General features: G+C 37.9%; 6 protein-coding genes across 17 annotated transcripts; 3 read left to right on the plus strand and 3 right to left on the minus strand.

Moving 5' to 3' along the window:
- The first annotated feature begins 755 nt into the window (after positions 1 to 755).
- LOC18600723 (Pentatricopeptide repeat (PPR) superfamily protein) lies at positions 756 to 2,941 on the plus strand. Of its 2 annotated transcripts, XM_088805471.1 has the most exons (2): positions 756 to 1,006; positions 1,110 to 2,941. In XM_088805471.1, exons 1-2 carry the CDS (start codon positions 859 to 861, stop codon positions 2,447 to 2,449), a joined length of 1,488 nt encoding a protein of 495 aa, XP_088661597.1. In that variant the 5' UTR covers positions 756 to 858; the 3' UTR covers positions 2,450 to 2,941. The 2 variants fall into 2 exon arrangements, with proteins under 2 accessions (XP_088661597.1, XP_007031405.3); XM_007031343.3 differs by having other exon boundaries at positions 756 to 2,941.
- Positions 2,688 to 5,216, minus strand: LOC18600724 (WAT1-related protein At3g28050-like). 2 transcript variants are annotated; one of them, XM_088805472.1, is made up of 7 exons: positions 4,930 to 5,216; positions 4,757 to 4,819; positions 4,574 to 4,609; positions 4,021 to 4,255; positions 3,680 to 3,838; positions 3,278 to 3,429; positions 2,688 to 3,079 (listed from the first exon to the last, which is right to left on the minus strand). In XM_088805472.1, the coding sequence occupies exons 1-7, from the start codon at positions 5,115 to 5,117 to the stop codon at positions 2,938 to 2,940; spliced, it is 975 nt and encodes a 324-aa protein (XP_088661598.1). In that variant the 5' UTR covers positions 5,118 to 5,216; the 3' UTR covers positions 2,688 to 2,937. The 2 variants fall into 2 exon arrangements, with proteins under 2 accessions (XP_088661598.1, XP_007031406.3); XM_007031344.3 differs by having other exon boundaries at positions 4,496 to 4,609; positions 4,930 to 5,215.
- Positions 5,217 to 5,489: 273 nt separating this feature from the next.
- Positions 5,490 to 14,798, minus strand: UVH3 (5'-3' exonuclease family protein). Of its 3 annotated transcripts, XM_007031345.3 has the most exons (18): positions 14,645 to 14,798; positions 14,315 to 14,565; positions 13,872 to 14,044; positions 13,714 to 13,786; positions 13,435 to 13,512; positions 13,187 to 13,308; positions 12,998 to 13,112; positions 12,411 to 12,488; positions 12,253 to 12,306; positions 11,475 to 11,659; positions 9,477 to 11,277; positions 8,790 to 8,984; positions 8,228 to 8,313; positions 7,690 to 8,008; positions 7,447 to 7,583; positions 7,152 to 7,236; positions 6,430 to 6,957; positions 5,490 to 6,321 (listed from the first exon to the last, which is right to left on the minus strand). In XM_007031345.3, exons 1-18 carry the CDS (start codon positions 14,730 to 14,732, stop codon positions 5,677 to 5,679), a joined length of 5,013 nt encoding a protein of 1,670 aa, XP_007031407.3. In that variant the 5' UTR covers positions 14,733 to 14,798; the 3' UTR covers positions 5,490 to 5,676. The 3 variants fall into 3 exon arrangements, with proteins under 3 accessions (XP_007031407.3, XP_088661754.1, XP_088661753.1); XM_088805628.1 differs by lacking the exons at positions 13,435 to 13,512; positions 13,714 to 13,786; positions 13,872 to 14,044; positions 14,315 to 14,565; positions 14,645 to 14,798 and having other exon boundaries at positions 12,998 to 13,104; positions 13,187 to 13,198; XM_088805627.1 differs by lacking the exons at positions 13,187 to 13,308; positions 13,435 to 13,512; positions 13,714 to 13,786; ... (1 more) ...; positions 14,315 to 14,565; positions 14,645 to 14,798 and having other exon boundaries at positions 12,411 to 12,484; positions 12,998 to 13,101.
- A 298-nt stretch (positions 14,799 to 15,096) lies between these two features.
- LOC18600726 (protein RESTRICTED TEV MOVEMENT 3-like) lies at positions 15,097 to 16,964 on the minus strand. Its single transcript, XM_007031348.3, has 6 exons — positions 16,923 to 16,964; positions 16,514 to 16,643; positions 16,218 to 16,387; positions 15,855 to 16,140; positions 15,582 to 15,751; positions 15,097 to 15,457 (listed from the first exon to the last, which is right to left on the minus strand). Exons 1-6 carry the CDS (start codon positions 16,945 to 16,947, stop codon positions 15,300 to 15,302), a joined length of 939 nt encoding a protein of 312 aa, XP_007031410.3. The 5' UTR covers positions 16,948 to 16,964; the 3' UTR covers positions 15,097 to 15,299.
- Positions 16,965 to 18,424: 1,460 nt separating this feature from the next.
- On the plus strand, positions 18,425 to 20,920 carry LOC18600727 (putative inactive receptor kinase At2g26730). The gene is made up of 2 exons (XM_007031349.3): positions 18,425 to 19,738; positions 20,069 to 20,920. Exons 1-2 carry the CDS (start codon positions 18,439 to 18,441, stop codon positions 20,644 to 20,646), a joined length of 1,878 nt encoding a protein of 625 aa, XP_007031411.3. The 5' UTR covers positions 18,425 to 18,438; the 3' UTR covers positions 20,647 to 20,920.
- A 1,841-nt stretch (positions 20,921 to 22,761) lies between these two features.
- LOC18600728 (RING/U-box superfamily protein) lies at positions 22,762 to 27,024 on the plus strand. 8 transcript variants are annotated; one of them, XR_001927545.2, is made up of 3 exons: positions 22,762 to 24,471; positions 26,052 to 26,344; positions 26,470 to 27,024. XR_001927545.2 is itself a non-coding variant. In XM_018119569.2 (2 exons), exon 1 carries the CDS (start codon positions 23,266 to 23,268, stop codon positions 24,466 to 24,468), a length of 1,203 nt encoding a protein of 400 aa, XP_017975058.2. In that variant the 5' UTR covers positions 22,762 to 23,265; the 3' UTR covers positions 24,469 to 24,471; positions 26,043 to 27,024. The 8 variants fall into 8 exon arrangements, 7 of the variants coding, with proteins under 7 accessions (XP_017975058.2, XP_007031413.3, XP_088661722.1 ...); XM_018119569.2 differs by having other exon boundaries at positions 26,043 to 27,024; XM_007031351.3 differs by having other exon boundaries at positions 26,052 to 27,024.
- Positions 27,025 to 27,107: the final 83 nt, after the last annotated feature.

Here is a 27,107-nt window from a genome sequence, read left to right on the forward strand (position 1 = left end):
TTTGCTAATAGGCTGTCATTCTCAAAAGGGATCGATGACAGACACAGTATCAGCAACAAATTTCCAGCACTATAACTCCCTAATTACCTGCATAGCCTGTCAAAATCCTGTGACAAAAAGTCCCTCCCAGGAGCCCACTTTTATCATTTTTTATCATTTCGTACTTTCTTCATTTCAATCTACTTGACTTTTTCTCTATGGTGCCAATGGTTTTAGCTCGATCACTTTCATCCTTGTTATGGCATGCAAAGAAGGGAGAAAGAAAAGGACTCCGCAAAGCACAAGGATAGAAATATCATGAACATGAAACAATACTACAACGAATTTTTTTTCCATTTTTTATTATGTCACAATGAACTTGAATTCATCATGGCATCTCTACCATATGGTCATCCATTCATCTTCTGGCCCTCCCTCCCCCCCCAAAAAAAAATGGAAGTCCAGTCAATTATTCACAATTATCAATGGAAAGTGATAAAAAAATCTGAATGATCTTGACTTGCAACATTTTTTATTCTCCAGTACTTATCATTTTCCCTTGTTTACTTTATTTTGATAATCTGCCTATTTTCCTTCCTATGGTACAGTCCTTCATGTTTCCTTCAATAAAGAAAGGCATAAGCAATCAACATGAGCGTTGTAGTCGATGGATTATGTATGATCTATACTTTTTATTTTCATAAAATAAAAAAATATTCATTTTATTTCTAAATTTACATCAATAAACTAAAATAGTACAAATTAATAGAAAATTTTAGCCAAAACGGCACCGTATAAACCCGGTCATCACCCTCCCTACTGTATAAAACTTTCAGCAGTTTTAAGTTATTTCCGTCAGCGTAGACAGTAGAAAGAGGCATGCTCCATGTATGGTTCAAGCCAACTAAAACTGAACCAACATGTCTTAGGAATCCTGGAAAAATGCAATCATCTCAACCATCTAAAGCAACTCCAATCCTTCCTCATAACCCAGGGCCACTCCCGAACTCAGTTCTACATTTTCAAGCTGGTTCGCTTTTGCACACTCAAGATTTTCAACTTCTGCTATGCTCGCTTACTCTTCGATCATCTTTATGCGCCCAATATTTACTTATACACTGCTATGATTACTGCATATGCCTCTCACCCCAACCACCATACTTCCGCTTTTGCTCTTTACCGTCACATGCTTTGCAAAGGCAAGCCAACTCCCAACCATTTTATCTACCCTCATGTCTTAAAATCAGCCCCTGAGGTTTTGGAGTCTCACGGCACACAACTGATTCATTCCCAGATTTTTAAATCGGGTTTTGGACAATACCCAGTTGTTCAAACGGCTCTGGTTGATTCGTATGCGAGGACTGGTTCGAGCACTGGGATTGCAAGGGATTTGTTTGATGAAATGGCTGAGAGGAATGTTGTGTCTTGGACTGCTATGGTTTCTGGGTATATGAGGGTAGGGGATGTTGGGAAGGCTCTTTTGCTTTTCGAGGAGATGCCTAATAGAGATGTTCCTTCTTGGAATGCTGTCATTGCAGGGTGCACACAGAATGGATTGTTTTCTGAGGCTATTTCACTCTTGAGAAGGATGGTTATGGGGGAGAAACAAGGAGTTCATAGGCCTAATCAGGTTACAGTAGTGTGTAGTCTGTCAGCTTGTGGACACAATGTGATGTTTCAGCTCGGTAAATCGCTTCATGGTTATGTTTATAGAAATGTTGTTGGTGATGATTGTTTAGTAGCTAATGCTTTGATAGATATGTATGGTAAATGTGGGAGCTTAGAAACGGCAAGAAGGATTTTTGAAATGAGTTCAAAGAAAAACTTAACATCTTGGAACTCCATAATCAATTGTTTTGCACTTCACGGACAAAGTGACAGGGCAATTAGTCTGTTTGAGGAGATGATCAAGTGTAGAGCCGAGGGCGTAAGACCAGATGCTGTTACCTTTATCGGTCTGTTGAACGCTTGTACACATGGAGGATTGGTTGAAAAAGGTCGTGCTTATTTTGAGTTGATGACTAGCAGTTACAATATTGAACCTCGGATTGAGCACTATGGTTGTTTAATTGATCTTCTTGGTAGAGCAGGTCAGTTTGACGAAGCACTGGAAGTCATCAATGGTATGAAAATGGAGCCTGATGAGGTCGTTTGGGGCTCATTGCTAAATGGGTGTAAAATATACGGTCACACGGATTTGGCAGAGTTTGCAGTAAAAAAACTGATTGAAATTGACCCAAACAATGGTGGTTATGGTGTAATGCTGGCAAATTTATATGGAGAGTTAGGGAAATGGGATGAGGTTCGCAAAGTAAGGAAGAAGTTGAAGGAACAGAATTCTTACAAGATCCCAGGTTGCAGTTGGATCGAGGTAGATAGCCAAGTTCATCAATTCTATTCTGTTGATAAGACGCACCCTAGAACTGATGAGATATACAATATCCTGGAAAGCGTGGTTGGTTTGTACTAAGCTCATACTAGTTTGGTACTTTTGCCAGCCTTAGTCCAAATTGCTTACTGTGGCTCATGTGTTCTTTTATTATTGACAAACTGTGGCTCATATGTTCAGAAGCCTGGAACAGCTCTAATTGGAATGTTTTGCCCAGAAGGCAGAGCTTGCTTAGCTGTTGCAGCACCTCAGTGGAACATGTGAAACTGAATGATATTTCCAGCCTGCTTTTAACGGAATTTACAGGAAAGAATGAAACTGCCCTGCCAACTACTACTGCCATGGTACATGATGTGCAAATCAAACTGCTGAAGCTCTAGAGGTGCTAGTGTCAAGAAAGTTCAGAGCTGAAATGACACCGTTTTTTTAATGTTTCTGCCAACATATTTCTCAAATAGAAATGAGAAATGGAGAACAAGAGCAAAAACTAAGATTGTTTGTGTTAGCCACTTATAGGGCTCTTTTTCGTTGTATTCTTCTAACAAGATATACAAACTTTTTTACATGGTTTAACTGCTCGGGATAAGAGGATCCTTTTGGCCGGATGATTCCAGGCGAGAAACTTCATTTTCCAAGACCATGTTCTTCTCTTTCGCTCTTCCCCACATCACGGTGTAGAATCCGATTGCAATAATAACTGATCCAATCACACTGCAAGAGGAACAGATCAAGACCAATTTACCCTTTCTTCAGTTGCAGATTGTTCTCATGAATCACCTTTATATCAATTGAATCAAAGTCTGTGATGTTCTAATGTTGGTGTGTGTTCGAAATTGATATCTGGTGGTTACTTAGGCAACTCATTAACGAGTAATTTTAAGTTCAGACTTCAAGTAGAGTATGACATACCTCCCTAGATAAAGAGTATCACCAAGAAATATGACTGTCAGGACTACTGCAACAACAATTCCCAAGGGCTTGAACATTGAAACATACACAGGTCCCTTCTTCTGTAAGCACCATGTATGAATAGCAATTCGGAACACACTCCCAAATATAGCCTGAAAATGGAAAAAATTGAAGCTAAATAACACAGAATATGGCAATAGTATTCTTAAACAGAGGTTGCTGTTCAACCCTGTTTTGGATTCTCCCAAATATCAATTTATAGAATTGCTCTTAGCTGGAAAAAATGACTAATCCAGCAACAAACTGTTTTAAACTTTAACGTGTGAAACTTCTAAACATCATTAAAGAGTCTTGTAACAATGAACACTTCATCTAGGCTTTTTGATGGTTATTAATTCTTACCGTGCACACAATGGCAGCCACTTCAACATTAGACTTCAACTTCCATGCAGTTGGATTTCTTTCCAAAATTAGAGAGAAAACCAAGGATTGGATGGTTATAAAGAATGTATAGAAGAAGACAGTCGTCATCTTATCTGGATACTCCTTAACAGTGGCTGCCTGAAAGCATGAAATCATGGCTATGGTTATCCTCCATAATAGGTCACATATGATCATTAATTTGCTACAAGCAGAACAATACAACTTTTCCTAGCAGAAATTTTCACCCATTTCGAAAAAAAAGTAAGTCTGAAGATGTGAAATCATTAATGGTGAATCCTAACTGAGTGTTCATATTATACCTGAACAACATTCCACGTTGCAGATGATAGGCAAACCAATACAATAAGAAAGCCTCCAATAATCCACTTAGATTGATCTGAGAGATGTAAATTCTGAGGAAAGTTTGAAGGAGATGAAGCCATCAGGACGGAAGGACCTTTATAGAGAGTCACTACAAATGCTCCAGTCACAGCTACAACAGCACCCAAGGCTTTTGCTTGACTGCTTGATCTTCTTAATTCTAGCTTTTCCATCCTATAGCTCAAAACATCATTAAATATGTATCATATAGGGAAAAGGATTCGTCTCTCATACATAAAGAGCAGAAAACATAATTGCTAACTTTTACTTTCTTCATTATTCCACCCCCCACCCTCCTTTTTTTTTTTTGTTTTCACTCTGGTATTGCATACTTAGTCTGAGAATTTAACATACCCTAGATCAATTTAAAAGTAAAAATTTTCTGCTCAAACTTAGACCATTGTTCCTTACTACCTGAAGATTGCTGCAAGCAGGAAAGTGAAAATGGGGATAAGATTTACTAAAGCCGATGAGAGAGTAGGAGAGCTGTACTTGACTCCAGTAAGATATACAATCTGTCCCGAGCTTCTGCAAAAGAGAAATTTTCTGTTGTCAAACAGTAGGCCTCGAAGAGGAAAATAAAATTCCAAAAGAATGCAAGGTTGATCATATAAGTTCAACCCAGATGCCAAATTTTCAGTACCAACATGAACTGCGTTATTTTTTCCTCATTACCCTATCAAGCCTAGGAGGAAGAATCTCCAAAGCAGTGAGAAAGTCAAAGGAAGTTGCTTATTTCTGCACAAGTAAATTTCAGGACGGTTGGAAACGATTCTCACATAAAACATCAAAGTTTTTCAGCTATGAGCCAATGGTAACAAGGAGAAACAAGGAACAAGAAACAATACCTGCAAAAGATGAGGTATGGGAGAAGGATCAAGGTACCAAGAGCGTTATAGTAGACAACTGAAACAATGTTGCTCATTCCTTTTGTTAAAGCTGCCTTGCTGATCACTGAGATACCCACATCTGTACACTCCACTGTTATCATTGCCACAAACGGTGCTGCACTCCATAGGTAAGAAGTTAACCCCATCTTTTCACCAGGAGAATTTTGCAGGTCTTTTTTTGCCTGATACTTGCCCTTTTTTTCAGCTGCAGGCTGGAAGGAGAGAGAAATGTACAGATATTTTGTCTTCAAACTAGGAACACATTACTCATTTGTGATGTGTCTGACCCCACAAGGAAAGTAACAAGTTGCTGCAATTTGTTTGATTATAACATGTGGCTTTTAATACTTTATGCCACACAAAGCTCAGCAACTTGCATTGAACAAGACTGTCCAGCTTTTTGTGCAAGAAGGGTCACATCTCACAACCAAAACCAATTGAATACATAATGAAAAGAAATATATATATATATATATATATATATATATATATATATATATATCATCACATGGTCATCATTGACTTAATAAATATTTTCGTCCTAACATACTTCAATATTTCTCGAATTTTCGAAGTGACCCTAGGCCCAGAGTCTGGGCAAAACTTAATACAAACGAGTTAAAAAAAAAAAGAAGAAAAAGGGATAATTTACAAATTTACAGGCTCCAAAATGTTTCACAAACATCCCAGAACGTATACTCCGGTTCACCTCTTCCTACGCTTTCTCTTCAAGGTAGGCATTGCGCTTAGACCACCAACGAAGGCCGTCACAGTATCATTTACGGTTGTCTCCTGAGGCGGCGCACTTCCCTTGGAATCATCTTCATTTGCTGCATTTTGATGGCCCAGATTCAGCTCAGTGAAAGACGCATTTTGGAGTCCATCCAATGATCTTTTGGGACTGGAAGATGGTTCAGCCGAAGCAGCGTTGTCATCGGCTTTGTCCGTAAAAGCAACGCCATTGGAAGAGTCAGTTGCAGCGACAGGATCTTGGTCGCAAGCAGCATCTGGGTCCTTAGATGTCTCATTTTCGTCAATGCAAAATCCACCTCCCATTTTCAGGTAATCTTTAGACGCTTCCGCTTCAGGAGTGGGATCAACACCTTGGCTTTCATCAGGGTGACCAACTTCCTTTTCATCCATGCAAAATCCACCTCCCCTTTCAAGATAGTCTCTACTGAAGTCCTCTTCAAAAGTAGGATCTCGCGCTTCACTAGGATTCTCTTCATTTAGATCATCAGCTGCTTCTTGTTCCATTGCCTCTTCACAAGATGATTCTTTATTGCTCAAGCCAACCTCATCTTCTAGGTCATTCACATTGTAATTCACAGGGTTTCGAGTTCGCATTGACTGAAGACACGAATAGGATTGAAGCAAACCATTAATAACCCAAGAAACAATTTCGATTAGAGTTTTGTCAAGTGGAGCAATTCAACGGAGAAAAGGAAGACAGCTTACCCTTCGCACTTGCTGTGGCCGATCTAACTTCTCTCCATCAACTTCCTGATAATCGTTGCCACTATTTCCACCAGAAGAGCTGGTTTCAGACTGCTCAAAATCAGGGCTTGCTTTACGCCTTCTTCTTCTCGCACCATGACCTTTACGTCTTCCAATCCCAGGTGATTGTTTATTGGTTTTCCGCCTGCGAGCTGCCCGTGGAGGTTGTTCTGGAGTGCTCTTTCCAGGGCTCGTCTGAGGTGGCCTTTTCCTTGATGGCTTAGGCACTGATTTTTCCATGGATTTGCTTTGACGTTGAGAAACAATGTCCTCTTTCCAGTTCGAAGGTTCCCCTGATTTGTCATCTCCACTTTTAACTGGGCTAACTCTTCTCCTTTTCCTACTTTTAGAAACTTGTTGCATGGCATCATCTATCAACTCTGAGGATTGGTTCCCAGTGATTCCTTTAACCGCTTTCTTAATTCTCTTGCTACGAATTTTTGCAAATCTTTCATTGAAAGTGTAAAAGGCTTCCAGTCGCAATTGAGTCTTAATTTAACAAACAAAAATATATGGTATCAGTAACTTCATCTATGACCAGTCCACCAGTGATTACAAAATAATGAAGCATGAGCAGTCACCACGCCATTCTTGATTATTTACTAGGTGACGCTGCAAATGCTATCAAGTGCATCATGTGCACAACCATATAAGTATGAGAAGGAGAGGAATAAGTCTCTAACCTCACGTTTTTCGTACTCTCTTAAAACAGGCAGTAGCAAATCGTCTGATTTCTGACTACCCCATCCAAACTTGTCCCAGCATAGTCTGCATGCAATCAAAGCTAATCAGAAAACGTTTATCACATAATCTTATTCAATCTACATAGCATACTCCAGTAAGAACCTCCAAAGTGTTTATGCTAGAAGTCTTCTCAAAATGTTTGCTAAAAGGGAGAACCTGGAAGATACCTTAAAGGCAATAACATGCACTTATTAATTTTCGTTAAGGCTTAGAGCTAAATGTAAGGTAACTCACTTGCGAAGTACAAAAAGATCTGGCCTTCCCCATGTGAAAGGCTCAGTTGACTTATCTACTTGTGGAGAACAATATTCAGAAATAACTGCTTCACTTGGGAAAGATGAAGGTATATGCCAGTTCTTGCTCACATTTCTCTGTACATTGTAGTTCGATAAATTCAAAGATGATGGAGAAAGCAGAATAAAAATTTTTTGACAAGGAAGGCAATAGAAAAGAATAAGCAGGAAACAATGCACTCACATGCTTGTCCATGAAAATCTGCTTTATGTCATCGATACAATCTGTAGACTGCGTGTTCTTGTCAGCTTGAGAAATATTCTGGTCAAATGAAGACAGTCCTTCAATGGGACTTCCAGAGTCTCTCATGCTGGTTTTTGCACTAATGACATCTTTGTCACTGAATTTTGAACCTCTCTTCCTTGCACTAGATCCTTCTTGCACATTAAGTTTCCCCAAGATGGCAGGATCTGGAGACTCAATCCACTCCCGAAATTTATGAAGCCCATCTTCTTCTGGGAATGCATTTACAACCTCAATAGCATTAACAATGCCAATCCCACTGCATTAAAATGTACATGAGTTAAAGACCAAGTAATTAGCAGGCTAACGGAGCAGAAGTGCATTGAACTAGGCACTAAATACTGATAAATGAATGCAAAAATTCAAAACATAACAATCTCAAATGGAGCAGGTCTAGGAAAAGTGTTAACAATAAAGGGTAAAACTATTTCCTTTTAATTCATCAAATCAGTAGAGCCAAAATGCCTCTATTATTTACCTAACCCCCTCAGTGTAGTCACTGCCAAGAAGCAATGCCATTCGCATTAGCTTTTCCCTTGTTAATCCAATCTCCTTTTCAATGTCCTGGACCAAGAGAGAGACAGAGCCAAGAGAGATAAGCAAACCAAAAATCTGAGGGGAATAAAGAAGAGACATAATGTACACAGCAAGCACCATATGCAGGCCAATACACTGCAAAATGGCCAATAGCAAATAATATTTCCCAGAAAAAGAAACATCATTAGAACAAGGCAAAAGACATACAGTTTGTATATGTGATAAGGATGCTAGAGTCTAGAGAACCGCCAAAGGAAAAAGGAATGAGAAAATGGCAAGCAAAATCTCCATTATAAATATTCTAGAAAAACTATCAAAACGATTGAAAAACCCAAATCCACCCAACTGAAAGCACCCTTTAACATTTATGAAGACTTACTAAAAGAATAAGAAAACTGTGTGTAATATTAAACAAACACTATGAATGAGTTACTTAAAATGAAAAGCAATTGAGGCACAAGAAGAAAATAAGAACTGCTCTGCAGCTTTGTCAGAATCCAGACCTGCATAAAGTAAGTCTCCACATATTTCCGATCATCAAATATATTCTTGTAAACACTTCGTGCCCCAAACAAGAATACATCAGAATCATCAGTGACAACACCATCAACAATGTTAGTTAGCTCCATATAAGCACATTGAGCCTCGGCCTCCATTGGTGCAATAATGTAGGGTAAGCCAAACATTTGCAGCAGTTCCTGCAGAGCACCATGGGCACCAAAATATCAGTAGAGACATTAGGCAGAGAGCATTTTGGAGAGGAAAGATTCAATAGCAAATAACATCCAAGTACACCTAAAATCTCCCAATATTGACCATAACAAGTTAGATGCAGTTTTCATGTCTGTTCTCTACCAAGTTATGTCCCTTCTGTTCACCAGCTAGCTCCCTAGCATGTAAGTATGGGAGAGAAAAATTACAAAAGAGGTGTGGAAATGCACATAAGTTCCAAATTCTAAGTAGAATGCCTCATGGATTTTTTATGTGCAAACTAATTGTTCAGTCAGATAAAACCATTTAAATTTTTGCCCTTAGACCCTGTAACTTTATTTTAGATTTGAAATGCTACCTTACCATGTTAGTAAGGATTCCTGTTCCATAAAAGATAACTAACAAGCCAGTCCAAGCAATCTGGTAAACATGACCATGGATGTCCTTTTAAAATGTAACATGAAAGTCAGAACACAAACCTGACACTCTGCAAACATCTCACTACTGACAGATTCTGCATTACGCTCAAGCTTCCTCTGCTCATCTCCTAGATTCATACATTCTTGACCTAAAATTAGCAGTTCCTCATCCAAACTAACCTGTGTAAATTCAACATCTGCATAATCATTGCCCTTAACATTAGCCATGTCAGTCTCCTGCTCTGCTTCATTGACATAATTTTCGTAAGTTCTATCCCCTACTAATTCTTGCTCAATGTGAATATCAGATGTTGCTTTATTCACAGATGACTGCACCACAGGAATGGATGAGTCAACTATCTCAATTGATTGATGCAAAGATTTAGCTTCAAGATCATTTTTCTTATCTTCAACCATACTACACAGTTCAGTTTCAACCTCACTTTTCTTCTCACTGACCAGAGTAGATGGTTCACCTTCAGAATCATTTTTCTTATCAACCAGAATGGCACCAGGAAGGTCATCAAGTACCACGTCTAAACTGCGAGAACTATCCTTAGACCAACTATTAGAGACAGTTGACAATCCATCAACCTCATTAGAAGCATTCGACTGTTTCCCTGGAGCCAAATGGACCTCCCTTTCCAATGTTGTAACTAATACTGTGCTTGCAATGTCCCTTGATTGTTCAGAATGGGGACCATCAGATCTTTCACAAGGTTTATATGATAGTGTCCCATTTCTATCAGAAGAATGCGCTATTGGTGACAGCCTCTCTGGAAAATTAGAGGCTTCCGATATACTTAGTTCATCCACACTATACAGCTTCTGAACTCTATCTAAATTTTGACAAGATTTATTCTCCTGATTAACTTTACCCTCCCGGAAACTTGGTCCATCCATACTACTTTTGCCATGTGGAGATCCAAAACCTTCATCCATGTTTTTTCCAAATTTTTTTAATTTCTCAAATTCAGAGGGAAAATAATTAGATTTTTTGGCCCCTATATCTGTGAGACTTCTCCTTATTGCCTCCTGCAAATCAGCCTCCTCTTCCAAATAACCTTTCGAGAGCATTACTCCTGATTCAACAGGGCCAGAGGAACTCTTGGGAGCATCAGAAGGTTCTTCCTCCCATTCCACTTCACTCTCATCACTAATATTGCTTTCCTTATAAGAGGGATTATTTTTAGCATCCATACAATGAGCAACACCATCCCAGTTTCCTTCAGTCATACCTTCCTCCCACTCACAATCTGAATCAGAATCTGAAGTGTGCTTTCCTGAAGGTTTATTCTCAGGAGAAGGTAGTGTTACAGGATCACCAGCTGCTAAACGTGCAAAGATATCATCATCATCATCAAAAAACTTGTTCCTTCCATCATCTTCAAAAGTTATTTCCATGCAAGCTTCAGTTTTAAACGCAGACTGCTGGTTGCTCTCATTCAAATTTACAGATTCACAGTTACCATCATGTGAAGTTTTTAAAAACTGGTTTTCACTAGATGAATTCTTTGAAGTGCCAATTCTGTTCCTATCTGGCACAGACTGCACATTCATATCCTTATTTGAATTTGTTCTTTCCTGCTCAATCTCTTTCATCAAATCCAAGTTCCTTTGTAAATCACGGGTCATACGAATCCCCATACCTCTCACTCTACTGACACGTACCTGGCCTCTTTCATCCAGATATGTCCCAACATCTTCATCAGGAGCACTAGTAGGCTCATTTGGGACTGATTCTGTCACCACATTGGACTTACAGATTGATTTAACGCTATTTAAAAAACCTGAAGGATGATTTGAATGTATCTCTTGTTGCTTATCTTCATCTCTCTCTTTTCTAGCAGATGTAAGTACCCTGGCATAATTAAGAATTGTATAAACCAACAAAGTTATTATTCCTGTATAATAAAAACCAAAAGAGAAAATGAGCAAGGAGCCAGCCCCTCGTTTGAAGAAGAATTGTATAAACCAACAGATTATAATGATATGGGGTTTCAGCCATAAGTTCATGCCTTGCATGGTCATGTGGATAACAACAAAATCACTACTTACTGTTTGTCTCCGGTAAATGATGATGAAAAAATAAATTCTCTGTTGGCTTCGGAAGCTATCCTTGAAGTTTGTACACCAGCAACCCCTCTCCCAGCAGCAGCCCTCTGCACTTCATCTATCTCTCGACGGAAAGCAACAGTTTTAAGATAAGACTGTATTTGTAGCTCAGAGAATTGTTCAGGTGCCTAGATGTGCAGAAAAGAATCAAAGAAAAAGACCCATTAGGACCAAATAGATCTACCTAATCAGAGTGACTATGGTAAAGAAACATAGCATTAATGTGGGTCTGATATGCATTTTTTTAATAGGTAAAACCAAAGGATATTAAAGAGACTGTCCTATACCTACCCAAATATTCAGCAATATCTCCCAATTCTGATCAAACTTCTTGAAATTATGAAAATCTAGGCTTCAACCATACTTTTTCTGTGTTAGATTGGACCTAGCATAGTCTATTAGCTTATCAAACATATCCACTCTCTCAGACTTCATGAAATTAACATATATTCCCAACTTCCATACATTGCTTCCATCATACTGAAACATCTCAGCATTCATTGTGTAGAGAGGGAGGGTACAAGCTTCTCATATTAAAAACCAGTAACTATGCATCATATCATTGGATCTTCTAAAGTTACATCCCATTGGGTAAATGACACACACACAAGACAGTCCATCAAGTACACCTTCAGGAATCCTATAGCTTGTGCCCTGCAACATCGTATACATTTTGAATCAACATGATCCCGTTGCATATTAAATCATCAAAGAAACATACCTTTTTGACTTTTTGATACTTTTGTCTGTTTACAGCCATCAACTTTTCTCTCATCTATAAAAGAGAACATAGCAACAATCATCCAAAGATATTGTGAAGTAGAAGCCTGAAATCCAGACCTGACAAGAATATATAACCACATATATAGATATCATCACCTGAACAAGAAGATCAAGTTGCAGAGATGGAGGCAAAGCAGCTAAAACAGCGGGATCAACATTCCCATGCATTGCTGGCTAAAAATAAATGAGGTTAAAAAAAGTTACATAAATATATGCATAACAATCAGCTGTCACAAAAGGACTGAATATGAGATCACATGACCACAAAGAGAGTCTGTATTTAGCAAATGGGGCAACAAGACATTTCATAACAACAGAGTTTTCATCCTTTTCCAAACTGAACTGGAGAAAATAATAAGCATCTCAAAAATGCAGAATTTTCTATGACATGCAGTTTTGGAGCTTAAGTACATACTATCCTCAATCTTCCCAAATTCCATTTGCTAGAGTTTTCATACTTCTCCAAACTGAACTGGAGAAAATATAAGCATCTCAAAAATGCACAATTTTCTAGGACATGCAGTTTTGATGCTTAAGTACATAATGTCCTCAATCTTCCCAAATTCTACAATTGCTAGGGTTAAGAATCAAGTTAAGGTTGACCGATTTATTCTGATAACACTTATGACCATGACAAACACTACATGCATTAAGTATTATGTGAAAATACAGGAAAAACTTACAAGTATCATCTCTTCATCTTCATCACCATCCTCTTCAGAATGGATGGCTGCAGCTGATGTTGATGCATTATTGGCTAAATTGCTATCTTCCTGTGCCGCAAGAGATGCTGCCAACCTAAATTAAGTCATCAAAACAAACTATTCACAAACTGAATAGTTGATATAACTTCAATTGCAAATGTTGCTCACATTTCATCCAGCTTTTCCTGATTGTAACTACTTGATGCCATAGGATCATGTTCTGCATTACTCCTCTCCATGTTAGACTGATCCAAATCATTTGAGAAAATCTTCTTATCCTTAGCATTATTCTGCAGTTTAATCAAGAAAACCAAATGTTACTGATATCAAGCATCAAAAGAAAAATAACATGGAGAAAGCAAAACCTGGAAGGCAGAAACGACAAAATCTCTCAACCGCCTATTTATGCATCCCACCTGACTAAGAAGTTGGCGTTGCATTGACTGTGGCAAGGCAGCTAAAACATCTGGATCAATATTTCCATCAATCTCTGGCTGCAAAATGAATCAAGTACAATAACTATCATAAACTAAAAAAGTTGAAAAACATTAAAAGCAATGAGTACTTGAGTAATACTTCCATTAAAGTGGTTAAGTCGACCTTCAAAAAAAAGTGGTTCAGTCTAAAGTAAAATAATGAAAAGAAATACTTCCATAAAGACAGCAACTTTGAGTATATAGTTAGTATTTTCTTACAAGTATTATCTCTTCATATTCATCTTCATTTTCATCGCCACCCCCATCCTCTGCAGGAATAGGCATTTCTGATCTAAAATAATAAGAAACCCATTTAAGGACATACCTAGTCGAAAATGTCCCTACAACAATAACCAACTATTTAAAATGCAGCTTACTTTTCTTTGAGGTTTACATGATCGGAATTTGTCAATTCAACAGCATTACATCCCACAATGTTGGCATCATACGGCTTATCTGAAGAAACCTTCCTACCCTTAGCATTATTCTTCTGCTTTTTCCTCTGGTCCTCAAGATCCTTCGCCAGTTCTTTCAGTCTCATTTGCTTAAGCTATTAACAAACAAAAAGATGGAAAAATAACTCAAAAAAGAATAAAGTTTGAATCCAAAAAGAAACAAAAAATCTTTTTTTTCTGGCAGACGTTCAAAATTACAACACCTTGGCAACTGCACTGTGGAAGAAGGTGATGGGAAAAATAGTAACCCCTCAACAATTTATTTTTTTTAATTAGTAACATAAATAGTACTTAATTACCAAACTTAGCCTAAAAATTCAGCATTTCAAACTTAAATTTAAAGAAAAGAAAGTACGAAATATTACGTGATTGAGAAGCAATTTTTCAGCGGTTTTACGGATCTTAGCCTGGGAGTTTTCTCGCTGTCGACGGCGAGCGATGACGGTGCGGCGCTTGAGAACCGGCGTGGCACCATCGAAGACGAAAACAGGCTTAGTTTTTAAATACAAAAGTTTGCAAATTCTCCTAAAAAACCCTAACAAATGAGCGTTTCGGACCATTTCTCCTTTCTCGTCTCGCATCGCTTTCATGAATTGAACCATCCAAATACTCGCATCTTCAAAAACAAAAACAAACAAAGTAAAATAATTTGTTTAAAGAATTTAGAATTGTTAGGGCTAGGGATTGGGAGTTACCGATGGCGAGTTTCTTTCCGGCTAGCGTTTCAACGGAGACACGGCGGCCGACGGGGGCCAGTAGTTCCCAGAGACCGTGAACTCCCATTTTCTCGGCTTGCTCAGCAAGATTTCAAAATTTTTTGTTTTCTAATCGATTTATATAGTTACTTAAAATTCGTTACCGTTGCCGCCTATAGGCTGAACGAGGAAGATGGATAGAAGAAACGACGTCGCTTTGATTTCCCATCTTATTTTATTTGGTTTTAACAGGTTCAAGCTCAATTTCTTTCATTTTTTAAATACATAACTGCAAATTTGGGCTCAGGGCATGGAAAAACTTTGCTAGGATTAAACAAGCTTAAGCTTATTTAATTGTCAAATTTAATTGAGACTAAAGCTTTAACAAGGATCCAAGCCATAAAGAAGAAAACCCCTTGTTTGGGCCAAATTGATTGAATATAAGACGAGTCTCATCATGATGGAAGATAGTTTTATAAGGGTAATATTTCATCATAATGCCTATTCGAGTTTGCTGCCATGAGCATACCAGCTGCAAACTCAAATCAGCATTGCAGTTACATCATAGCATTGCAGATACATGGAGATGGTCTGGGTACTAATAACTTGAACTTATTCAAGTTTGAAGCTGTATTATAACTTCTTATAGATAGTTCTATAAGAAAAGCTTGACTTTAGAAACCATGGTGATTACTGCTTCAACTACCAAAGAATCATTCACAATGTAGCCTTTGGATGTATCCTGGAGTTCCCACAGTGACAAGAAGTATAGATTACCCCTTTGATATGATGAAGCAGTAAACCAATATGTAGCTGCAGCATATCTCGGAAAACAAGAAATTAACACAATTAATAGATTCTCGGAAAACTAAAGGTTCCCAGCTTTCTTGCTACCAAAACAAGGTCTTTTCCACAAAATTTAAGTGGAGAGTTTCACCTGTAAATTCCTTGGTGTTGCTGGAGTTGTATCGGTCTTTGACTCTTAGTTTGTATTCTGCGTACACTTTTCGTTTGGGTGGAAGCTGGTAAGCCTCAACCAACTCCAAGAAAAGAGAAAGTGAATAACCCTTCCATAGTCCCTTTCCTCTAGGATAGACTATTAATTTCCTGTTTTTAGTGACAAAAACCACAAATCCCAATAGCAAAATTCAGTACAAGTGAACAAGAGATCAACTTTTCTAGGGAGTAAGGCAAGTTGATACACAACTACCATTTTGAGTCTCCAATAGTTTGAACATCAGAAGTATAATAGTCAGAGTATGATTTTGAATAGTTGTCAAGCTTGAAAGTTATTGTATTGTTGGCAGGCTGCTGTATCATGGAAAGACACTCCAATTTTCCTGTATGTTTAATCACAAAAATCTCTACCCCAAACGTGCAAGAATCATCAACAAGGTATCCCTTCGAAGCATCACTGAAATGGGCAAGAGAGAGGAATTGGGCAATGCCCCATTCGGTTTTCATCTGGTAAAATCGCTTAATAGCCCCATCACCTTCTGCATGAAAAAAAGAAGAAGAATTACTGGTTTTCTTCTTCGTTAAAACATAAAAGAATACGCATGAAGAGACACACCTTCAACGGTTAAGTATTTGTCACGAATCTGGTCGAGCACAAAGAACCTAAAGTTGACATTGACTTCCCATGTACGAGGTAAGGGATCTGTCTCTTCAATTTGCAAGTAAAGGGAGATGAAGCCACTTCCATTGCTTTTCTTGTTCCCGTCTGGGTAGAGTACCAACCTCCTGAGAATGGGGTGAAAACAGCGGGGGAAATGGAAGAGCCTTGAGACAATACTATTTAAAGATCAAAATAATAATAGGGTATTGGGATTTAGGACGTAAAGCATTTCCCAAGAAATAAATCCTCACCATTTGTGACCCCCAACTTCAAATGCATCAGATTCATAATAATCCACCCCTGTCTTAACCAATAAAGAGAATGACTCTATGTTGAATAGATAGTGAGCTGGTGGAAGATCTCTTGTAACTCTTCTGATTTCTACGAACATCAGAAACCATGTGATGACTGAATGACTTGGTGTTTGGTTCAATCCATTCATTCATGATTTCAACTTATTAACTTACAAATAAAAGCATAAGATTGCATACCAGGTTTTTATGGAACCATAATATTCTCTTTATAAACGTAAAATTGCATGCAATAGGACATGGTGGAAGAACATGTTTCGATGGAAATTAATGGCAGGATATCCTTGAATTTCGACCAACTAATAAAAAAATGAAAAAGGGCTAGTTTGAAGGGGAAAACAGAACATACCAGGTTTTGTCAGAATCTCTTCCATGACAAATTTGATTACTTTTTTACTTGCTAAGGATTTAAGGTTTTAAGGGAAACATTTTCCTTTATATCCTAGGCTTGACATGGGATTCTTACCTTGTAAACTTCATCAAGAAGACCTATTTGGGATGATATGCTTGTCTTGTAAACTCAAAAGAGACCTCTTAAAAGGAAGGAAAAAGAATAACACTAAAAGGACCTCTAATCTCAATTAGTTTAGTCAATAAAAAACTTTTGCTGATTATACAAAAAGTTTAAAGTAAATTTCAGCTATACTAACAATGGGGTTAAGGGGAAATGGAGATCTATCCTTTTTGTATAGCTCCATTGCATTGCTAAAAGAATAATGAAAACTCTTTACTTTTAACCAATGGAAACTTATCTTAAGGGTAAGGCAAAGGAATACAAAGGTCTTGGAATCAGTATATCTCCAGTTTAAATTCTACTTTGTGTGAGTTATGTTATTCAACTTTATTTAAGTTAGCCTTCTTCCAAATATATATAGATCAGCTTGTCGTCTTTGGATAATCACTCGCAATATCGTATCTATAAAGTCAAACTTGTAAACTATAAAAGGATGAAAAATCCATCACTAAATATTCAATCCCACAAGACATAGGATCTCTGATGCTTCTGCTTAAGAAAGACCAGAATATTGCATGTGAATTTAGTATACTACCAAAACAAGGAACACCCTTTCAGTTTTTACGGTAAATTCTTAGTAAACATTGAAAATTATATGATTACTGAAGAAGAAAGTATCGGATGCTTTTCTTTGGTGTATTCTCATTGATACCAAGCCCATGCATCAATTTCTTTCATCCTTCTGCTTTAGTATTGTTGTTATAATTTCCCCTTCTCTTGGGAAATTGCAACAAGTAATATGTGAGTTTCAGTTCAATTCGACCCTCGTCTCATACCTTGAGCTTTATAACTCAAATCTTCCTCAAAAAGAAGTCACGTAGTTATTACGATGAGGATTTGTAAAAGTTGGTTAAAAACTTAGTTCCTACTATAATATGACATAAGCAGTTGGCTGGAACTGAGAAGTAGATCTTGGTTACATGTTTACAGCATATTCTGCTGAATCATTGATGATGGAGATCGGTCTGGGGCATGAGACCAAGGGCAAAAGGTCAAGATAGTCAGTAGCATGTACTGTGTGTGTTTTGATGAATATTCTCATTGAGAAAGACATGACATTATATTTCAAAACTTCCCTGTAGCTGCCGGCTCTTATCAGTTAATTTGGAGACAAATGGCTGATTGTTTAACTCTATTACGGCAATCAAATGCAGAAGAAGACAAATTCTTGTTGTATATTCAGCCAATGGATCTCTTTTTTCATTAATTCCAGCAGTCACCAAAGCATAGCGATTTCCTCCTTGTTTCACAATCCCAATCAATGAAACGAAGTTCCATATGTACTACACCTTCAACCAAAGTTCTACTGTAAACCTGTTTGGACTAAACTGCAAGCCTGAGATCATCCAAAATGAAACAAATCTCCATCTGGGTACTTTCTGTTTCATTCGTTCTCATCACTCATGTGACAAATTCCGTGGATGATGGGGCCAGGGATTCATTGGTTGAATTCTATAAACAATTGTCTAACAACAATATCCCACCTGATCCTAGTTTCGGTTGGAACTCAACTTCTGATCCCTGCAAGAATCAGTGGAAGGGTGTGATCTGTGATCATAACACTAACAGTGTCGTTAAAAGAATAGTTTTTGATAATTTTAGCCTTTCAGGTTTTGTTAATGCTAGTGCTCTTTGCAATGTGCAATCTCTTGCTGCGTCTCTTAATGTTATTAATCTTATTCTGAACAACATTGGTGGTGCGATCCAAGCTGATATTGCAAATTGCAAACAACTCACTCGGTTGCTCTTGGGTGGTAACCAGTTCTCCGGAAACCTTCCAGGCTCACTTGCAATGTTAGGTAATCTGAAACAACTTGACATATCAAACAACAGATTTTCTGGTGACTTGCCAGGTTTGTCCAGGATTTCAGGTCTCAGAATGTTCCTTGCACAAAAAAATCAGCTCACAGGGGAGATACCTGAATTTGATTTCTCCAATCTTGTTCAATTCAATGTCTCCAACAACTTCCTCAAGGGTCCTATTCCTGATGTGAAAGATCGATTTCCTGCAAGCTGCTTCCTAGGCAATCCTGAATTATGTGGAGACATATTGCAAAAACCTTGTCCACGAGAGAAAAAGAAATCAAAAGGTGTCTCCAAGAATCAGATTCTTATGTACTCAGGGTATATTGCACTGGGCTTGGCTATTGTTGCTTTGATTCTTTGCAGGCTCAAAAAGAAGAAAGGAGAAAAAGTTGACTCTGCAAGTCCAAATAAGGTGGCATCAGTTGATAATGTTGTTGACAAGCCTAGTGTTACATCAACCGAGTTTAAAACAGAAGTGAGCAGATCAGAATTTTCAATCCATTCAGCTGAAAGTGCATTGGCCTCATCTTCACTGGTAGTTCTCACGAGTCCTGCAGTAAGTGACTTGAAATTTGAGGACTTGCTTAGAGCTCCAGCTGAGTTGATTGGGAGGGGAAAGCACGGTACCCTCTATAAAGTCATCTTCGAGAATGGGATGGTGCTGGCTGTGAAAAGGATTAAAGATTGGACAATTTCAACTGATGATTTTAAGCAGAGGATGCGTAGGCTAGACCAAGCAAAGCATCCAAATGTCCTGCAAGCTCTTGCCTTCTATTGTTCAAAGCATGAGAAGCTCCTGGTCTATGAATATCAGCTGAATGGAAGTCTATTCTCACTTCTCCAAGGTAAGCATACTCAGTTTCATCTAAAATGTTATCATTGTTAGCATTTATGCTTGGCAGGTCTAAGATGTTGTGATTTGCTGCCTCATTTGTTGATAGAAAACGTTTTTTCCTTCAAAAATATGTTGGAACTGAAAACTTAGGAAAACCCTTATGTTGCAACACATGATCGCCTTTTTCATCTTCATTTCTGCAATCCGAACATGATAAACATATTTCAAACTCGAACATGCATTCTCAGATCAGACGTAACATATATGCCCTTTTGCAACTTAAATTCACTTCTATTCTTAACCACATACAAGGATTTGAGAAGCTGCATATGTACTTCAGGAAACCGAAAGGGACAAAAATTTGAATGGGCAAGCAGACTTGTTGTTGCAGCAAAAATTGCTGAGGCACTGGCCTTCATGCATCAGGAGCTTCACAGCGATGGAATTGCTCATGGTAACTTGAAATCCTCAAACATCATGCTGAAAAAGAATATGGAACCTTGCATAAGTGAATATGGTCTTATGGTGGTGGATCCTCAAGAATCCTCTTCAAGTGCCAATGTTAATGGCCTGAAAACAATGCAACAAACTAAGGATAATGCATCTAATGCCTTCAAAGCAGACATATATTGCTTTGGGGTGATTCTGCTCGAGCTACTAACTGGAAAGCTGGTCCAGAATGAAGGGGTTGAATTGACTTCATGGGTTCACTCAGTGGTTCGCGAAGAATGGACGGTCGAAGTTTTCGACAAGTCTCTAATTTCAGAAGGTGCAAGTGAAGAGAGGATGCTGAATCTGCTGCAGGTGGCTATAAAATGTGTTAACCACTCTCAGGCTAGGCCAAGCATTAACCAAGTTGTCGCCATGATCAACACCATAAAGGAGGAAGAAGATAAATCACGAGTCAATGAACCATAATCAAGCAACTTCTTCATCCATCGATCAGATGAAGATTCACCTAAAGATGATACAGCAAATTTCAGGGTCCATATGTTTTCGTTCAAATTTTTCATTGCAGGTAGTCCACCACTGAGTAAAACTCAATTTTGCAGAGAATATTTGTATTTTAAACTCAATAATTGAGCAGTAACTCCTGCCTTAAGTCCCATGTCTTAGAAGTTAGAATCTTCAAAAACTATTTTTACCACAAAATGATGGGATATATATTGCTACACTGTTTTATTTTGATATGTTATAGCTCCTGGTCTGTAAGATAATAGAAACATCCAACAATCGCTGGCCTGTCCGTTTGGAGTTACTAAAAATTCCCGATCTCAATGCTTTGGTAAGAAGGATATAATCTGCTATTCAAGATGTTGTAAATTGATTCTATGGAATCTCAGCCTCCTATGCAAAGAGGGCATTTTCCACAACATGAACTCATGACCACCAGGTCACCATAGCCTCTGACAATGGCAGGCCTCTATCCATTTTGATGTCCCTTGTCTGTTGGCATGTCAGCATCCTTTGCTTGATGGGCACTAGGTTTTCTGTTGGCGTTGAACTAATGTAGCTCAAAGTCAGTGTGGATAAAATTGCACCAACAACTCAATGGATAATTAGTGGTATCAGGAATGCTATGAATGAATAGAAAAGATTAAGGGTGAGCACCAATTTCCATTAGAAGAAGTGCTCCACTAGTAGTGAACATAGTCATGGGTTTGAGCACTTGTTTGTTGGCATGCAGAAATTTCTTTTCCGAGTGCTCCGCTGGTCAAGCAAGGAATTATAGAATCTGAGACCACAAAGCATATATGCTTTTACTTCTGCAGACTGACAGATACCGTGATTCTCATAAAATGTGGGATGTCACTTTCAGAATCTATCCTTCAATATTTATGAATTGAAACTACATGACTTGACAATCATTGGAAACATGAAATCAAACATCCCATAAACATTTGTTACGTTTCCATTGCTTGATAAATTAAGTTTCTTCTCCAGCTTTCCCACAGATTGTCCCTACATTGGGAAATATTATTAGCTTGATCACACACTTTTGCGCTCACTATATCCATAATGCGTGGCAGATCATCATCATCCATCATCACCCAAATAATGGTTTGCAAATTGAAATAATTAAAGGAAAGCTCACTCCTAAATCATAAGGAGTGCCCAACTACAGAAATCTCAACCCTATCACCTAAAAGTCATCTGTCCCTTCCTCAAATATCCAACTAATGTCTGATTGTCATCCAAAACCTTCACCTAATTTGCCTTTAACATTAAGATGAAGACTCAAGAAGCATTCACATCTTCCACACTCCAAAGGCAAACCCAAGACAAGTAACAAATACAGGTTACCTCACACATATAGTAAAACCAAACTCACTCATGAAAGGTGACAAATAAACTATATCTATGTGCAACAGAAACCTTTGTAACTCGATCATTGAATGAAGTGTTTTCATGTTCTTAATGCAATTCTTAATCTTTGCTTGAATGGGTAGTTGAAGGAGACTGCTGAAGCATTGATTGCATAATAATGGGAATTAGGTTGGATTTTGATTATAAAAAGGTACATTGCTCTATCTTTTTGTTGTGGATTTTGATATTGTTGTCCAAATACTTGGACTTTATGTATAAAAAGAAGTCTACATTATCAATATCCTAATACAAAAGTTCTTGAATTAGGTGGTGTGCCATGCCATCAATGTGTGAATAAAAAAGTCATAATTTCAGTACACTATATTTAAAGATTATTAATGTGTATAGCTTTTTTTTTCCAATACTTTTAAGCTTCCTCCAAGTGTAAAAATCAAGTCATTTTCATGTCATTAATCAAAGACACACCTAACTGTAGTCTCCAACCCTAGCCCCCTAATTCAGTAAATGAAACTCAAGTAATCGAAGTCCAAAATCCTTTTCAGACTTTTTAGCCCAACCTCACAAAAGCCCAAACATAGCCGAGGACAGAATCACATTGTCTGTTTGTGGTTGACCATTTGAATCCCACGCGCTCAAATTAGCAAGTGGGGCCAAATTCCAGTGCTTCTTTTTGGCATCCTTTAACCTCGCACTTTGGAAACTACTGCTGGCTGTCCTGTCCTGCCACTCTCTCCTCCTGCCCTTTTCTGTTCCACCAGAACTTAGAAGGGGGAGGAGACTCACTTTTGAGAGAGAGAGAGAGAACCCAAAAACCAAAGTGCTTTTCGACATTTGGTTTTTTTTTTTTTCTGATAAATACTTGGATTTAGATACCCTTCTCCACTCTCCTCATCTTTCTCCCATTCTAAGTTACTTAAAGAAAAAAAGCCCAACTTGATAAGGCTTCCTCTTTTTTTTAGTACTATAAAAGTTTTGGTAAGTTTCAAAGGCTCAAACTTTGCTAATTTCTTATCTTTTTGGTTATTATTTCATGTAGTGTTAAAAAAAGATTTTGGAAGATATTAATGCAAAGAAGGAAAAGGAAACTTGTGGTGTATATGGTGTTCTTTTACTAGTGAAAAAGAAAGGTATTGTTTTGAGCATTGTTTTTAGGCTGAAATATGAGTTGGGTCTGAGCTTTTTTTTTTTGGCTGTTTTGAGGTTTGAAGTATGGTTCTTGAGTGCAGCTATATAATCTGTGGAATGTTAGAAATCAAAGAAAAGAGTTGGGTTTTGGAGCATAACCATTTGAAGATGTCTTGGGTTCATCATAATCAAATCAGGCAAAAAGATGGTTACTTTCAATATCCACCACCTCTTCCTCCATCTCCATATACTGCTGCTACTACTTTTCATAAAGATTCAAACCCTTCACCATCATCAACATCATCATCTTCTGGTACTAGAATTAGTCCTGCAGTTCTGTTCATTATAGTAATCTTGGCTGTACTATTTTTCATCTCTGGTCTTCTACATCTGCTTGTTAGATTCCTTATAAAGCATCCATCTTCATCTACATCTTCTCAGTCTAATAGATACCCTGAAATGTCTACCTCTGATGCTCTCCAAAGGCAGCTACAACAACTGTTTCATCTCCATGATTCTGGTTTAGATCAAGCTTTTATTGATGCTTTACCTGTTTTCCAGTACAGAGAAATAGTTGGTCTTAAAGAGCCTTTTGATTGTGCTGTTTGTTTATGTGAGTTCTCTGAGAAAGATAAGCTGAGATTGCTTCCTATGTGTAGCCATGCTTTTCATATAAATTGTATTGACACTTGGCTGTTATCAAACTCAACATGCCCTCTTTGCAGAGGTACTCTTTTTACTCCTGGGTTTTCAATGGAAAATCCAATTTTTGATTTTGATGACATAAGGGAAGATGAGGGGTGTGCTGGTAATGGGGAAAATGGATATACCCCCGGTCAGAAAACAGTGGAAATGGAAGAAATTGTTGTTGACAAGGGGGTTTTGCCCGTGAGGCTAGGTAAATTCAGAAGGCTAAATGATGGACCTGGGGAGGCAGGAGGAGAAACTAGTAGCAGCAATTTAGATGCAAGAAGGTGTTTTTCTATGGGTTCATATCAGTATGTGCTAGGTGACTCAGATCTTAGGGTTGCCCTGTCTAATGATCGAAGCAGTGGCTGTGATGTAAAGCTATCAAAAGGTTTGGAACAGAATGGGAATTCTTCAGTAGAAAGGGATGCAGAGGCGAAAAAGATTAGTAGTGTGGCCAAAGGGGAGAGCTTTTCTGTTTCCAAGATCTGGCTTTGGTCTAAGAAAGGTAAATTTTCAAGTTCTTCGGATGCCCAAATCGGCATGCCTTCTTCTCTTAATACAGACTTACCATGGTTGGAGAAAACACAAGAAAAATGAAAGGTAATTTCTTTGGCGGTTTCTGGTTGAGCTATTTATTCAATTGATCAAAGCTTGTTATGCTTTGGCTCAGCTCCTACTTTTAAAAATTTTTTTGTGATGCTAATTCAAAATTGTAATGATTGGTTGTGACATATTTTTGTTCTGAAACCTCAAAGTAAAATTACTCACAAAGGCATTTGCTGGTTGTAACTTGAACTGAATGAGAGAATAGAATTCACGTAGGTAAGACTATGCTGATGACTCTTCTTCTAATTCTAGCTGTGTTACTGAACTCATGATGATGTCTTAGTTCTGCAAAAGAAGAGATACATATACTTTTTATGAAATAAAGAAGATATTCATACAATATGTTCCATGCTACTGCACATCTCAGCAATCTTATCTCATTTGAAGGGTTTGCACTGCCTATGTAGTATTATATATAGTGCATGACAGGAAATGTTAATGCTCAGAGCAATTTGACTGTTGTGTTAGTGTTTAGCTAGAACTCCATTGTCATCATGTTTGATTGTTAGTTAACTTTGACATTGCTAACAGAATCATTTTATTCGCATCATGACAGTTTTGTTGTCAATCCACAGGTAAATTTGTTATGGAGAAGGTTATGGTCTAGTAAAGATTGAATGATTACGGTTGAAATGGTACTGATTTTACATTGTTCACCTTAGGGGTGTGCTAGTTCAAAGTCAAACATGGAGTACTAATTTGAGTAGTTTCAAGCAAGGATGATGTCTCACAACTTAGGGAAATCATAATACTCATTCAAGATGCAACTTTTTCCATGCAATGCTACTGTTAATTTGTTGCCCAAGATAGGCAATTCATGCTAGCCTAGTTCCATACTTTCCCCTATTGATGTTGAGCCTATAAAAAATCTCTCTCCCCAACAAAGTATAGTGATGTTTATATATGTCTAAACATGATCTAAGGCAGGAGCCTAATGCTTTTGCTTTTCTTGGCTTTTGATGAGCTGGGGTTTTTCCCCCTGCCCTTTTCCTTTTACTTTTTAATATATCAACCCTTTTAGGATAATGTGCACTCAATCTGTTGTGTAGAGTGATCTTTGGCTTTGAGAGTGGGCAGTTGTGCAATGATGGTGGGATCCACGAAAGCTGTGTGACAGAATTTTTTTCAATCTTGTGATGAGCCCTTTAATTCAAAAATCTTGGCTGTGGCAGCTAAAACTGTGGGGTCATCCTTTGCTCTTCCCATGTGGCCTTGTTGAAATCAAAACCCTTTGCATTAAATCTAAATCCATTCTTATTTAAAAATCAAGGCTATCTACTGCATTATTTAACAGTCAAAATGCAGCAAGTTTGAGGAGAGGTGTTTACACTTGGATAAAATAAGAGTCAAAAGTGAGTAGAAAGAGGAAAAATAGAAAAGAAAAGGGAAGAAACAAACAAATACTGATATAAAGCCATGAAGGGATGTCAAGTGTTGTCATTGTGGACCTAGATAGACTTTATGATCCAAACAAATTTATTATCATCTCCTTTTAAACATCTATTATGTTAATTTATATAATAAAGTCTTAGGGTATTTCTTGTTTACAATATATTATTTTTTAGAATATGCAGATGGTGGGTGGTGGTTGTGATGAACTGTAGTATTTTGCAAAGGGATACCTATGTGAAAATGATCTTCAGCCCCACTTGAGAGGAAGTGTCCAACAATGACTGTTGAGAAATGATAATGTCATCTCTGAGACCCAAATATAAAAGCAGGGCACACGGTCACCAACCAATGACAATTGATTAAAGTACTTCCAAGGTGGGCTCCATAATCCTGCCTGTTACAATCCTGTGAAGCTGTGAAATGCTCAGTGTTAACCACCTCAGAAATCGGAATCATATCATTTGACAACAATGAGGTACTTTTGTCTCTTTCATATACCTCAGGGCCTGGTATAGAAAGGGCTAAGCCCAGCACACTGGGTGACAAACCATAATGTGAGCTTTGACCCAGCCCCCTCTTTTACCATCCCTGTTTTTCCAGTGAAAAGGTTTGCTCAGCCCTACTGGTGATAAACAGATTAGATTATTCAGCACAAAAATGGTATCGGCCAACATGATCTAGTTCAGAAGTTGATCATATCATATTGTCTGCAATCAGAAAAGGGTTGAGAATGTGCTAAAAACCCTGTGGCAAACAGAATGCATGAGAATTAGTGACTTGACAACCACACCTGCAAGATTCTACAGGGACAGCATTAAAAATACAGCAGGAAATGCGGAATGTGGACAGGACTTTGCCATTGAGATGAGAGAATGATGAAAAGGGAGAATAATTTCCAGTAATGGTGGATCACAATCAAGTAATTTGTAAACTCGTAAGCACTCCTTTCCTGTTAAAAACTGTTCTTCGTCTGCACCATAACAGTCAGGACTAGGAGCCCATAAGACAATGCTGTTTTTTTGTTTTTTTGGCTGGCTTGTCACCACTGAAAGAGGAGGAAAAACCCCAGTGGGATTGGGATTCCAGTAGTAAAAATGTGAAATGAAATTAGCTACAGGAAACTTGTGATTCAATGGCATCAACTCATTTAAAAGAGGGTTTTTTCTCTCTCTTTATTTATTAGTAAAAAGATTGCATCTCGTTTTAAGGAATGGTGATGTACAAAATGGTAGCCCATG

Source organism: Theobroma cacao, chromosome 4 (assembly GCF_053813885.1).
Source record: "Theobroma cacao isolate CCN51 chromosome 4, ASM5381388v1, whole genome shotgun sequence".
NCBI classification, from domain to species: Eukaryota; Viridiplantae; Streptophyta; class Magnoliopsida; order Malvales; family Malvaceae; genus Theobroma; species Theobroma cacao.